General features: G+C 38.6%; 1 protein-coding gene across 4 annotated transcripts in view; it reads left to right on the top strand.

The window, feature by feature from the left end:
• Positions 1-335: 335 nt before the first annotated feature.
• Positions 336-13,286, top strand: part of ca10a (carbonic anhydrase Xa) — a 261,443-nt gene continuing 248,492 nt past the window's right edge. Inside the window, exons 1-2 of one of the 4 annotated variants that reach the window (XM_067489008.1) lie at positions 336-446; positions 1,338-1,789. In XM_067489008.1, the coding sequence (XP_067345109.1) occupies positions 1,729-1,789 (61 nt within the window). In that variant the 5' untranslated portion in view covers positions 336-446; positions 1,338-1,728. Of the gene's footprint in view, positions 447-479; positions 498-1,108; positions 1,790-13,286 lie in introns of those variants that run through there. The other 3 variants (XM_067489007.1, XM_067489006.1, XM_067489005.1) reach the window with 3 other exon arrangements.

Raw genomic sequence — 13,286 nt, 5'->3', positions numbered from 1 at the left:
AAGTGTCAACTTAGCTGTCCCCATAGTGCAGCAAACACGATAAAGTGTCCTTAAAGGTGCTCTCACAGTGGAGAAATGCCATAAATTGTCCTCTAAGATACCCAACCAATAAAGCAAACAGAAGCCATGTTGTCTTTACGCTGATCGTGCATCATTTTTATCCTATCAGGTGCCCTTTGCAGTTTGTTTGCCCCAAATCTAAGTCCGCCACTAGGCTCTCCGTTAACACAATAAATCAACAAAATTAGACATTTGTTCTGCAGTGCGCGGGTCTCATCCACCTGTGCTCCCGCCTGCCTGTGCGCGTACCCGCTGTGTGCACAAGGAGGTTCCTAGTGAATTCCGATGATATGTAAAGCTGCAGAGCTAGGTGGCTTAGCTGGGAGCCCACTGCAAATCCGGAGCAGTAAATCTACTCCGAGCTGTTTTCTGAGGATGCAAACACCGTGAGTGTGGGAGAGCACCGCGCCTCATGTTAACACAGGCAATACTTCATTGTACGTCGCTGTAGTTTATTATTATTCCCGTTTATCTGTCGACATTCAGCTCATTAGTGCTGGGTTTCTTTACCTTCTGGCTACTTTTAGTTCTTAACACAGTCTCCTTTTGGGACAGGTGTTTCCCATCGAACCTGCGTGGTTCGGAGTTTTGTAACGAAATTTATGATAAGGGAATTCATTTTCAGATGTTCAGTGCGTGTTTTCTTCCCTCATCAGCACACAGCCCACATCCCCTCTACTTCCACGGGTTGTAATTTTTAAGAATCGCCGTTCTAGTTGCGCCCTCGGTGTGTGGGATGAGAGAAACAGTACAACAGTAACGGTTTGCCCGAACAAGATCGGACGTCTGTGGGCTTTGATACAAAGTACAAACGCAGTTTTAAGAAAATCTATTTATTTTATAATTTGTATTGTTTTTTAAACACTTTTAATAACCTTTTAATAACATTTTAATGATTTTGATTTATATTAATATAATAATGCCTGTTAGTATTTCTTAAATATCGTTTAGTTTAAAACAATTAAATTATTTATGTCACAAAATAATATCACAATTTTACTACTGCCTTAATGCATCTTTAACTCCAACGCGTTTATGTAATTATGTACAAAAAAGTGTGGAAAAAAACACTCTTATTGTGTTAAATGCAACCGGAAGCTATGTTTTATACCGCGACTAACTTGACGCTGGTCCCCTGCAGTGACAGGCTGAAGTCTCGATCGGAGGCTCGCCACCTGCCGATGTGAGTTTTCTGAGTTGTGAGGCTTCGTTAGCTGTTAGTCTGATTTCACAACGGTGCCTCCTCTTAATTTTGCTTTTTCTATCCTTTCCCTCAGAGATTTTACTGGAGCGGTTATGTGTGACTTTCCGTGGTAAGAACGGGATGTGAAACGGCGCCAGATGGATGGATGGATGTGTTCGTTCTAGGGGCACTGGAATAATACAGTGAACTGAGAAAGGATCAGCGTTGTGCTCGGCGCTTTTCGTCTGGAGTTCATCGTTTCTTTGCCATTTCTGGAGTTGTTATATTTACTGGTGGGGACTTGGAACATTTATTTCCCAGACTTTGATCACCTGCTATGTGTGTGGTGGGGAAAATACCTGGTGGAAGGTGTACAGAGGGATTCAGCTTGGGAGCACAGGACATCTGCAACTGATAAAAACACCGTTTCTTATTTATTCATTTTTTCTAATCTGTACGTAATGTGCGTGGAATGAAAGTAGATCATGGATATAATTTGGGAAATACTGATCATTCTTCAAGCAAATTTTATTGTCCGCATATCAGGTGAGTTATGGGCGTCGTTGGTATCGTTTAAACAGGTGCATCCACAAAACAAACCAAAAAAAAAAAACTAAAAAAAAAACTGAATGAATTATACGTTTTTCTCACATTCAATGGACTGAGGGTCGGCTTTGGTTTGTGGGGATGGAAAAAAAAAGACTTATCTATAATAAATGATTCTCAGGACACACTTTGGCAGAAATTGCAAAATATGCTCCAGCATGTGTGTCTGGAATGAAATATAGTTGTATCTTTAGGTACCTATAGACCTGTGTGTGTGTGCGTGTGTGTGTGTGAGAGAGAGAGAGAGCGAGAGAGAGAGAGACCCAAGACTTAGTGCCTTAGTGTAGCATCCAGAACTGGATGCACAGGCTTCTGACGCACGCATGACATGGGTGGGCTTTTCAACAGAGCCACAAGGTACAAAATGAGTATTTTATGAGTTTATTTTTTTATTTTTTGTGCTACATTGACGTGCTTGCCAAAACCCCTGCCACCCACCTGACTCCCCATTCTCTCCGTCATTATGAAGTCTCTTGGCTCCACGAGAATTCAGTCAGAGTTTTTATCAAATAAAGCAGTTCGTTATAAGGGGATCCGGCACTGTATGTCATGCTGTGTTTAAGGCCTGTGTGCAATGAAGTCCCGACTTTATTGTGATTTGGTGGATAAGTGGCTTCTACCAGTCTGGCTTTACACTGTACTCTCTTTAGTTTACGTTTCACTTTTAAGTGGAGTCTTTAAACTATTAAAACAGACAACAATAATAATGTTCAATAATCAATTTACAAATGTGTTTTAGGCATCAGGCTAGACATCAGAGGATTGATCCAGGTTTTCAATGATGCGCCTAAAACAGGTCAAGCTGTTTTCTCACAAATTGCAGATCAGGCATCTGAGAGTGGATCACTCATGATGACACGAATAGCATTACCACACAAAATGGAGAATAATGGACTCTTCCCATGAGAATATCTTTGCATTTGTGCTCGCAGGTGGCATACATTTGGAAATTTGCCATGATAACTGGAGCACTCCAGACTTATACTCCAGGAGCTCCTTTCTTTCCTTTTTACCTATAGGCCTCCAGGTTAAGGAGAAGTTATCATTCCTCACTGGCCAGTTTTGGTTTGTTGGAGATTAAGAAAAATGTTTTAATCGGTTTTCATCTTCAGATCTTCATTCATTCATTGAGACGTGTGCTTTTTATCATTAGCTTAAACATGAAAATACCATTAAATTACTGCAGTAGTTAGACTTACACCAATTACCATTTCACATATTTCTCTCCTTTTGATTCTATTCAATCACTTTATACACACTGTAATGCCAATATAAATGCACTGCTTAAAATTCTGGTGTTGATCTATAGGAAGTATTTATCAAATTCATGTGACAGGTGTTGAGGACCATTCCCACAGACATATAGAAGAAAAAGTAAAGAAATAATGGAGGGATTTAATTTGTTTAAATACAGCTACACTTAGGGTCTTTTTTAACCAAACTCAGTCCTCTTACAGTGGACCAAGAGAAAAGGGACACAGACAGTTCTTTTTGAACTCTCACTATGTAAGTTCAACTCAGGTGGGGCCTCAATATTCTTTCTGTTCACACTATAGACACTCTAGAGCTCTCACACCTTTATTGCTTAGGATAATTAGTAGCTTTCACACAAATGTAGTGGTAAAAAGTGACGTGAACTGAGAGTGCTTTGTGTTCACTATGCACAGGTTAAATAAACCTTGAACTGAACCTTGAAACGATCCGAACTAGGACCACGTCTCGAGGTAAAAAGACTCATATGGCCAGTTTAGGAGTGCACACAGTCTTCTCAGGAAATGTCATTTCGTGTCTTCTGTGGAGGAACTTTTAAAAGCCCACTAAAGAACTGGAAATGTCTTAGGAGTCATCTTGTTTAGGGATCGAGACTTCAACATAAAGCTTGTGTTACCCTGAAGTGGGGTTTGGAAAATAAGCACATTCTAATGAAAGACCAGGGGCAGAGCCAGATACTAACATTCAGAGCGTAAACTTACCCTACATAATAAGTGAATTTTTCCTCTATAATAAATCTTTCAAAATTAAATTAAGCACCACCGAGCATTAAAGATTACAATTAAATACATTACTGACAGACTACTAGTGATGTGATGTTTGTGAACAAGCCGACTGTATGAGCTGAATATTTGTAGCGAACGAGAAGGGCCGACTCCCATCAGGGAGAGTCGAATCTTCAGCCGCTCCTGCTCAGCTCTGCTGAGAATGCATGCAGATGGGTGGAGACATTATTTTGATGGGTACACTATGCGGCTAATCACATGTGAGTACAGACTAGCATCATACCATTATGTCAGAGAAGGAAGGGGGCAGACGTGTTATAATGTTAAGACTTAGACTTTGACTTTTTTGATTTGTTTGCTGTGGTTCTGTGTTTAGTTGTTCATTTAAAGGTTTGGTTAAAATGTTAAACAATACGAAATGTGTATTTTTTTGCAACAAAAAATCCATGAAAATAAGGCTCCTATGTAAACACTGAATAAAAAAATTGCTTACCAACACACAAAACGTTCTTAATTGCTAGATTAATCTAAAATATAAAAACATGAGGCTCCCAGTGATAGTAAACTGAACCACCCAAACGTTAATATGGACCTATAGATGGATTTTGTAGATGGTATTTCCACAGTACCGACTTCCAGAAAAATGGGAATATGTTATAAAGTTTGGATCTTTAGAAACATTCTGGGCTTTTGAGAATCATTTGCTTCACTATTTCAATTGCATGATTGGCTTGGCTACAATTTTGTCAGATTCATCAAGACAATAAGCTGCACAATATAACTACAAGCGGGTTTGTAGAATGAATACTGTTCTTGCAAAATATTACAAAACACTGGTATGTTTCCTAACCTTTTGACCCTGAAAAAGTCTTTCATGGTGCTTGTGGTTGTAACCATAACAGTGTTGACAAGCACTTAAAATTCTGGTTAGTTGAAATCTGCACATACATTCAGCATAAGAGTAACCTGATAAAGCCTTTATCACAGATGATCCACGGCATGAACTGTCTGAATTTTAAAAATCCACAGGGCAAAGTGACTTATTGAGACTATTTTATGTGGGACTTTTCTTAGTTCTCTAACAGAAGCCAGCTTTCCCGTTTACACTTAAGAAATCAGCTTTTCTGAGAAAACCTGGTTACTAAAGTCCGTGTAAACACAGTATGTCCATATCAGTGGCATCTTATCAGCCAATTTTTAAGCTATAGCTTGATGTCAGGTTTAATCACATAATATATATGGATCCTAATGCAGCCAGATCAGACTTTGGTGGCAGGCTATGAGTACTAAGAGGCAAAGCTTGGTATTGCTCCAGCAACAATGAACAGGACACTGGCTATAGGGACAACACCGCTAGGTGATTGACTGAAGATAATAATAATTATTAGAGGACTATAATTATAGTTCTCTTTAACTCATTAAACCCCAGGAATTGAACTACTTTATGTAAGACTATTGGAAGAGTTCATAACCCAGTCAATAGTCAGAGTGTTTTATTTAGTTTTTATTTTTATATTTATTTTATTTATTTATTTTTTGGCAAATAAGTTAACTCTGGAGTGATTTGCTAGAGTGGTTAGTTCAAATCCCCGGCCTTTATGTGTGGAGTTTGCATGTTCTCCCTGTGCTTGCATCGGTTTAGAGAATAAGTTTCAGACTTCTGTGAATTGTCCAGAGTTATTAGGAAACAACTTCTGGACTGTAATGTTCCAGTTTCATTAAAAAAAAAAAAAAAAATCCATGTTTGCAGAACCACAAGCAATTTATCTCTATTGTGTTTAGTTGGAAGAATTCTCATGAGACCAGAGGTCTAGTAGAATGAGCGTGAGGTTTAGGGATTCTTTTCCCCACATTTGATTGTTTGCCCTTTTGGTAAATTAGATACCTCCATCATGGTGGCCCTCCCAGACTGATGTTATTATAGGGTCAATCTCATCTTCAGTCTCAACTCTCAAGCCTCATTTTCAATTTTTGTTTGTCAACATATTTTATAACAACCCCCCTCCCACACACACACATCCCTTCCATCCCCCTTTTTTTGGGGCCAGAATTCCTATAATTGTTGTTTTAAAGTTAACAGGCAACATCTACAATAGCACATCAATCCACAATTGTTCACTGTAATATGTGGTGTGTTTCACTGAACATTCAGGGTAAAGATTATCGCAGACTTTTTCTGTCACAGCCTGTGGTTCTGATGTAGCACATTTGCTGTCCACTGTCTCCAGCAAAGTATCAAAAAGGTTCATCTGTGTTTTAAAGAAATGAGTCTAAAGTGTTTTAAGGGGAACAAAGTATTTTTTTTCAGCACAACTATTTTTCAGTTACTGTTTCGGTTTGTTTCATACAATCTATTTAAAGAAATTGGTTTGCACTTTTTTTTTTAGACACTTTTAGCAAGAGTTACAACTTGACTGTTACAACCAACCCCACCTATGGGGTAATTTTAAAATTTATAACTCCTATAAAAAGCTAAATATTTGAAGCGGAGGAGTGTATGTTGCCTGTATAAAAACTTCAGCATCACAACCTAAATATTTTTTTAATAATTTTGGAGAAACCTTACTGTTTAAGTTTGTTCCCCGCACACCCCACTACTTCTAACTGGAACAGGCAATGGCAGAGAAAGAAATGGCAAACAAAATGCATTAGTCTGCAGATGCAGATGCTTTTAGAGCTGGCGCACCAATTAACCATGCTGAAAAGCATTGCTATGACTATGCGCTGTTCTTTTCCACACAAACTACAGAAAATCTTTCACAGGAGAGAAATTAGGCGACGAGAGTCTATACATGTATTCTGTGTTAAGGCATAAATAGGGTATAAATGTGCATTTAGTATCCACCAAAGGATTAGTATAATTGGTGCACTTTCAGCAGAGATTAGAGCTGCTCATCAGTGGTTGTTCATGGCTGCTACCAGCATTTCAGTTGTGCACATTACTATCCATTCCACATTCCACAACTTACACTCAGCTGGCACCATGTAACCAATGTCCCCAAGTTTCTCCACACCCACGTGTTCACATTTAAAGCAATGCCTCACATAAATGTTTGCTCTCCTCTTATCTCATGGCTGTACTTTAAATGCAGAAGGTGACACTAAAAGCAAAATGTGACAGTCAGCGTCTTCTATGAAAACCCTCAGCACTTTCAATTTAGTGGTGCATCTTTTTCAAAATTGGAAACCAAAGAAAAAACAACTATATGGATTGATACAAGGGTTTTGTGGGAGTGTGCCTTATTCGGGTAATTCAGTTTTTATGTAAAGTAACACTGAGAAGAACCAAGAAAGTTTTTGCTTTTGGATGTCAGCAATCAATCAAGAAATTGTTGATAGTGATTTGTTAATTTCAATGTGAGGGGATGCAAACTTAACCCTAACCTTAATGTCATGATACTACATTTTAGCTGGTAATAGTGTTCCTTCATCATCTAAAGTAATAAATATGGTCAAGGAATGTATTTTTTGCACCCCTCCTGATAGTTTAATTTAAAATGAACTTTAATTATTTTCTGATGAAAGAACATGTGTTTGTGCATTAAATATTATGTTGAAAAAATGAGTTGTTTTATTGTTTTTGCCATTCTAAAATGCACATGCAAACATTTGCTCACAAAAATGTTAAAGGTAATTAGAATCCTGTTAGCTGGACCTTTGCTCTAACAACCAAATTACAGTTTGGAAATTTAGAGCAACTGGAGACATGGGAAAGTCTGGTTCTTTTAGATATTCCAGGAAAAAAAAAAAAAGAGAGTATTGATTTTTGGTGGACTCCAGTTGTTGTGAGATCTATAAGTCTTGTTGTGCGTGCTTTTACACAGTTTATTTCTTTTATGGCAAAAGGCCAGAACAAGAATATGTTGTTGTAGTACTGCGTTAAAGCAGACATTCAGAGGAGTGATTTTACCTCTGCTGCAGTATTTGTATGCTTCTTTTGCCCGTTCTAAACAGGGTTTGACATTATGTGCCAGGTAAACAGGTCTGTCTGCTAGTCTCCATCTGTTCAGACACAGAAATGCCTTTTTACACTTTTCCACTTCTCAGCTTTGTCTAACCGTTTTCAGCAGAAATCTTTGTGACAGATTGCTACAAGAGGACTGATTCTCTTTTTTCCCCACACAAATCTCAATGTCAACACAAAGCTAAATATGTTGAGATGAGCATGTTTTTGCACTCTTCCATAAGTTTCTACTTCAAAGTCATTCATTTCAGTCTCAGTGTGTGTCCATGGCTTTGTCATCTCTACACTTTAGAAAACTTTAAATGAACACAACAGCTTTTGAAAGGTTTATTTTTTTAATTTATAGAATGTTTAATTCTGTCATTTTCACAGTGTAAGCAAATTCTATCACTATTGTATTAGTTCAGCTCTCAGGGGCCTGTTGGAGAGTATGGAGGACTAACATATACAAAGAATCAGTGTTAAAGGAACAAAATGAAAATGGTGATTTTGGGGGTGAACTGTTTTCTGCAGTGCATTTTGTTTTTGTGGTTTGGGACCTGATACACATACAATACGTAAAAAACAGTCTAACTTGCATTAAACTAAATAACCACATTTGTAAAAGTTTAACATTATAGAACATTCTAAAATATCTTTGTGAAACTAATATCCTAAGTCAAGATAACATTAAATTAGAACTAAGTCACACAAGTAACAGCAGACAATCAAGTCTGATCCTCAAGTATGAACTACATCAATTATGCAGCAAAAAAGTAAATGGCATATTTCTTTTGCAATATGCCTAAATCCCTCTTTGCCTTTGATTGGAATGGCATCATATGCTTGGGTCAGTGCCAGTACATCTAGCAGTTGGTTCCAGCAGTTCTGCCTTTTATTGTAGGGAAAACCACTGGCAACCAAAACTTAATAACATTTGCCATAATCTTCTTTGTGGTGCTTGTGCTTGAGGTGGTAAAACAAAAATGATTAATATTTGCACTCATAGTTGTTACATGCTTCTGACACAACTTGCAAATCTAGATATCAGATTCAAATTTGATTTGTCACTGAACCATTTCTAAGTGAGAGCCATCCTCAATGTGAACTCCAACTTTAAAACCAAATGCAGCAATATGCTAGACAGTCTGTGTCTCTGTTGATTCAGTTCTAGTTTTTATTTGTCCAAGTTAGCAGATGATGCATCTTTCTCACAGTGCACGCTAGGACCATTGTTTTGGACTGATGACCAAAGATTTCATTGTTTTCCCTTAAAACTATTAGCTTTTGTCTACAAATACATCTTTAACGGAGGCAGTGTAAAGCGGCCTTTAGGAAATATATTCTTGAAATTCTGAAGTTTAAAGTTTAATCAGGTATTACTTTTATGCTTTGACAAAACTGTGCTATGTAAATAAAAAAGTTATTCAACATCGAAAGGACAATTAAAACATTCAGCATCTTCATCCACAAAAAAGTTTTGGAACAGCAGGGAAAAAAGTAAAGGAAATGAGGGTAAAACTATATCTCTTTCTTTAAAGTGGGGAATCTTTGATTATAAACAACGGGATTTTATTCATTTAAGAAACCAACTGGCAGATATTTAAAGTTGGAAGCAGTAACAGTGACTTACTTCTGTGCATAGGCCCTGGAGGAGATTTTACTCCAAACGTTCCTATTAAAAAATGACTATGTTTCTAAAGCTAATTCATCATGCAGCTCTGAAACAAAAAGCCATTTTCTTTTCTTTTTTTATTTTATTTTGTTGAGTATAAAAAGGAAGTCATCGTGTTGTCACCTGTAGTGCTGCAGCAGTGCTCCTACAGCACATGGTGTCTGTCTCCTTTGCCTATATGACAACCTGTTTAGGCAGGATTTAGACAGACACAATGTTTTCAGTTGTTATTCTCATCCTTGCTCTCCTCTTCTTTTGTGCCCTTCGGGGCTGGTGCTAAAATGGAATTTCAGCTTGCACAACATGCTTGATTGTTTGTGTTGAAAGCTTCTAAAATTTAATATTGACTTCTTCTACAGAAGTAACATTGAAATGGCAAAGGCTATATGAAGTCCGCTTCACTTGAAATTTTCAAAACAAGCTGTGCGAGCCAAGCGCTGGCTCCAAGGCTAAGCAATATCAACACCTGACTGATGCCAGGGACACAGGCCCATTAGTGGCTCTGCTTCCCCTGCTGAACATCATTTTGTGAGCGAGTGTGACCAACACTTTCAAAGAAAAACGTGGCCCCGGGAAGAAAATTACAAATTTAAATGGGATGATGAAATCACAGGGGTAGGGCTTTGGTGTATTTATGACCATAACACGTGTCTCCACCAGCCAGCCATATGCCACTGAGCAAAAAAATCAGTGTTACCACCTCCTGCAATCGTTCCCTCCTCTGTTCTAAGTGGATGTATCTCATGTTGTAAACCCCAGTAGCACATTGCGGCTGCAGTATGTTCCTCCTTGAATCTCTACCCACCTACTTCGGCTGGCTGGTCAGTGTCAGTGTGTGTGTGCCTGCTGCCCTGTTGCTACTTGAGTGAGTACAATACACAATATGCATTGTGGGAGTCTTTTAGCTTATCTCTAAATTAACTGACAACTGATGAGGGTAAAGAAATGAGACATGATGGTTGGGATTCAATAAAGAATGCAGTATGGAACCCCCTTATCTAACTCTAGTCCTTTCAAAGCAAAATTCAAGATAGGAATCACTAAAATAAATCATTCAGCTGACAGAAACAACAACCTTCTGATTGTAGCTAGACCTGAGAATGAAGTGAGTAGCAGAAAATATAATAAATCAATATAATATTAATACAAATACCTGCATGTAGTAGCCACATTCATTTAACAATGGTTTATATTTGTTTTCTGCATTAAGCTACAGATATTTTAGAAATGAGAAAAAGCAACTTCATCACACGCTTGTTATTACACCCACCCGGACCGGCTTCCCGGCTGCTGGGCAACTGCCGGGGGACGACTAACAGGGGCTACGATAGATTGGCTCACACCAGCTACTGGGGCCTGACTAGCTGGATTATTTTCCATGGTGCGGAGCCGCGCTTCTAATTCGGTGAGGCTCGCCTCCAAAGCTGCATAAACCTTACACTTATTACCATTATCACTAAAGAAGGCAGAGGAAAAACTGAACATGAGACACACCGAGCCACTGAGAGACGGAGAGTCAGAGAAGCCATTGCTAACGGATAACTGCTAAGCTAGCGAGGCTAAAATAGGTAAAATGTGGAATTAGTAAACATTAGCTAGTTATGTTTTACAAGAGCACGTGTTTGTGTAATAAAAAGCGTATGTCACGACTCAAGCATTAGTTGTTGTGTGAAGAAATCACTTATTTAAGTAAAATGAGAGCTGCAATACACGAGGAAGAGTCGCGAGTGTCAGCAGGCTGTTTATTCATACTCCTTCAGGATACTTAGTTTTGCAGACTAAGGTTAGTTCTTTTACTTATTCCCCATGAGCTGTTGTCATGTTTTATGCACCTCATTACTGTGCGTGGTTTTGATGTCAGATCAGCTGCAGCAGCTCCTCTGCACAATATACCTGGTTATGTGCTAAATTATTTTATTTATCCTGCAAACTTGGTAACTGTGTTTATTGTTAGTAAGTTTCTTAATAGCTGATCTAACTTTTCCAACTAGGATGAATGTGAACATATCTGTGTTGGAAATATTTCAATAATAATTATTACTTCCTGAAGTTACCACTGTTATGTGTCCACCCTGAGTTCTAGAGTTGCGTGTTATGTCTCACTAACAAATCAAGGTGAATTCCCAAAAATAATCTACAGTGACAAATGAGTGATGACTTTATTTAAATACAAATGAAACCCCCCCCCCCAGCCTTTGTGCTGGATTTCCTCCATTATATCTCATCATTGTCCTCCTCTTGATCAGTAGGAATAAATCCACCACAATTCTTGTTTCGTAAACTTGCTACCAATAAGCGTGACTAAGCAAAAGTGCAAATTCATGTGATATTTGATCAAGAAGCAGAGTTTTAGCTTGTGAGAAAAAGTAAAAACCTCTGACCGCCATCTTACATAGGTTTGTTTAAAGTAGCTCCTGTTCACATTGAGTATGCAATGTTCAGGACGAATGTACAGGAGACTTGAATTAAATTCGGCCTGGGACTAACTCAGTGTTTAGTTTTGCTCTAACTCAGTGAAGCATAATAACTGCATGTGCTGCATGTGACTAATACTGCATAACATACAGTGTAGCTGTGTTGGTGTCATGTTTTGACTCACTTCAGCAAGGGGTGACTGTGGTTCAGGAAATGGAGTGGTCGTCCAACAATCCTGCAGTTGTTGGCTTGATCTCTGTCTTCTCTGGTCACTTGTCGAAGTGTCCTTAAGCAAGACACCGAACCCCAACTTAGTTGCTCCCGGTGAGTGTTGGCCAGCTGCATAGCAGCTCCCACATAGGTGTGTGAGTGTGTGTATGAGTGTGAATAGGTGAATGAGAAGCAGCGTAAAGCACTTTGAGTCCCAATAAGTAGAAAAGTGCTCTATAAGTGCAGACCATTTAACATTTACCTTTGGGCAGTGTTTGAAAAGACAGAGCTAAGTGGCCGAGTAGATGTCCAGCTCTGTACCAATTCAACTCACAGTGTAGCTAGTGTGAAAGTGTTGTCAGGACGGAATATGAAGCTCTTTTCTACTGCTGCAGGTGCTGTTGGCCTCTAAACTTCACATAATTGTGGGAATATTGAGGTGATAAATTCACTGCATTTTTGTCCTTCAATATCTTCAATTGCTCATGTTGCTGCCCTGGTCTCTGTGTCTCTTCCAAACCCATTGGTTACAGTAGTCTCTGACCCATTAAACAAAACTGAAATAAAGGAAACAATGTATGCTATTGTCCAAGTATAGGCTAATTCTGTCCTCACCCTCTCAGCCACGCAGTGTGAAGAAACATGTGAGGTGGTAGAGGGAGGTTTCTATTTTCATTTTCTTCACAGTTACACACATTGCTTGTCTCCTGCAAGCAGAAAACGAGCTTCCTGACCAAATTCTAAATGAATTTGTGCTTTTGCATAGTCACAAGTTTGTAACACAACAATCATGGTGGATTTAATTGTACTAAAAAAGTAGGGAGGACGGGACAGACAGGGACGAGAAGGAGAGACAGGTGAGGAAAACAAGAACAACTGCCTTTCCAGAGGTTTGGTGTTTTCATTTTTACTTAAATAAAGTTGTCAATGATACACCACTCAGATTTGAGGCCATCGCCATGGTTACCTACCTACCCCCTTCCCAGTGCACCGTTGTAGAAGAAGTTAAGTTTTGGAAGATTGCCATGAGAGGAGATTTATGAGATAGAACACAAGCAAACCAGAAACACATAAAATGAATAAAACTCAGAATTCCATGTTGGACACACAGTAGCCTATTAAAACAAGTGTTAAAATATTATTGTAACTTAAGCAGAGCTGATACACTGGAGGAGGAGGAAAAAGTGCAGTGAGAAA

This window comes from Channa argus, chromosome 20 (genome assembly GCF_033026475.1).
Source record: "Channa argus isolate prfri chromosome 20, Channa argus male v1.0, whole genome shotgun sequence".
In the NCBI taxonomy this organism is placed as follows: domain Eukaryota; kingdom Metazoa; phylum Chordata; class Actinopteri; order Anabantiformes; family Channidae; genus Channa; species Channa argus.
This window is presented reverse-complemented; position numbering and strand designations above follow the sequence as displayed.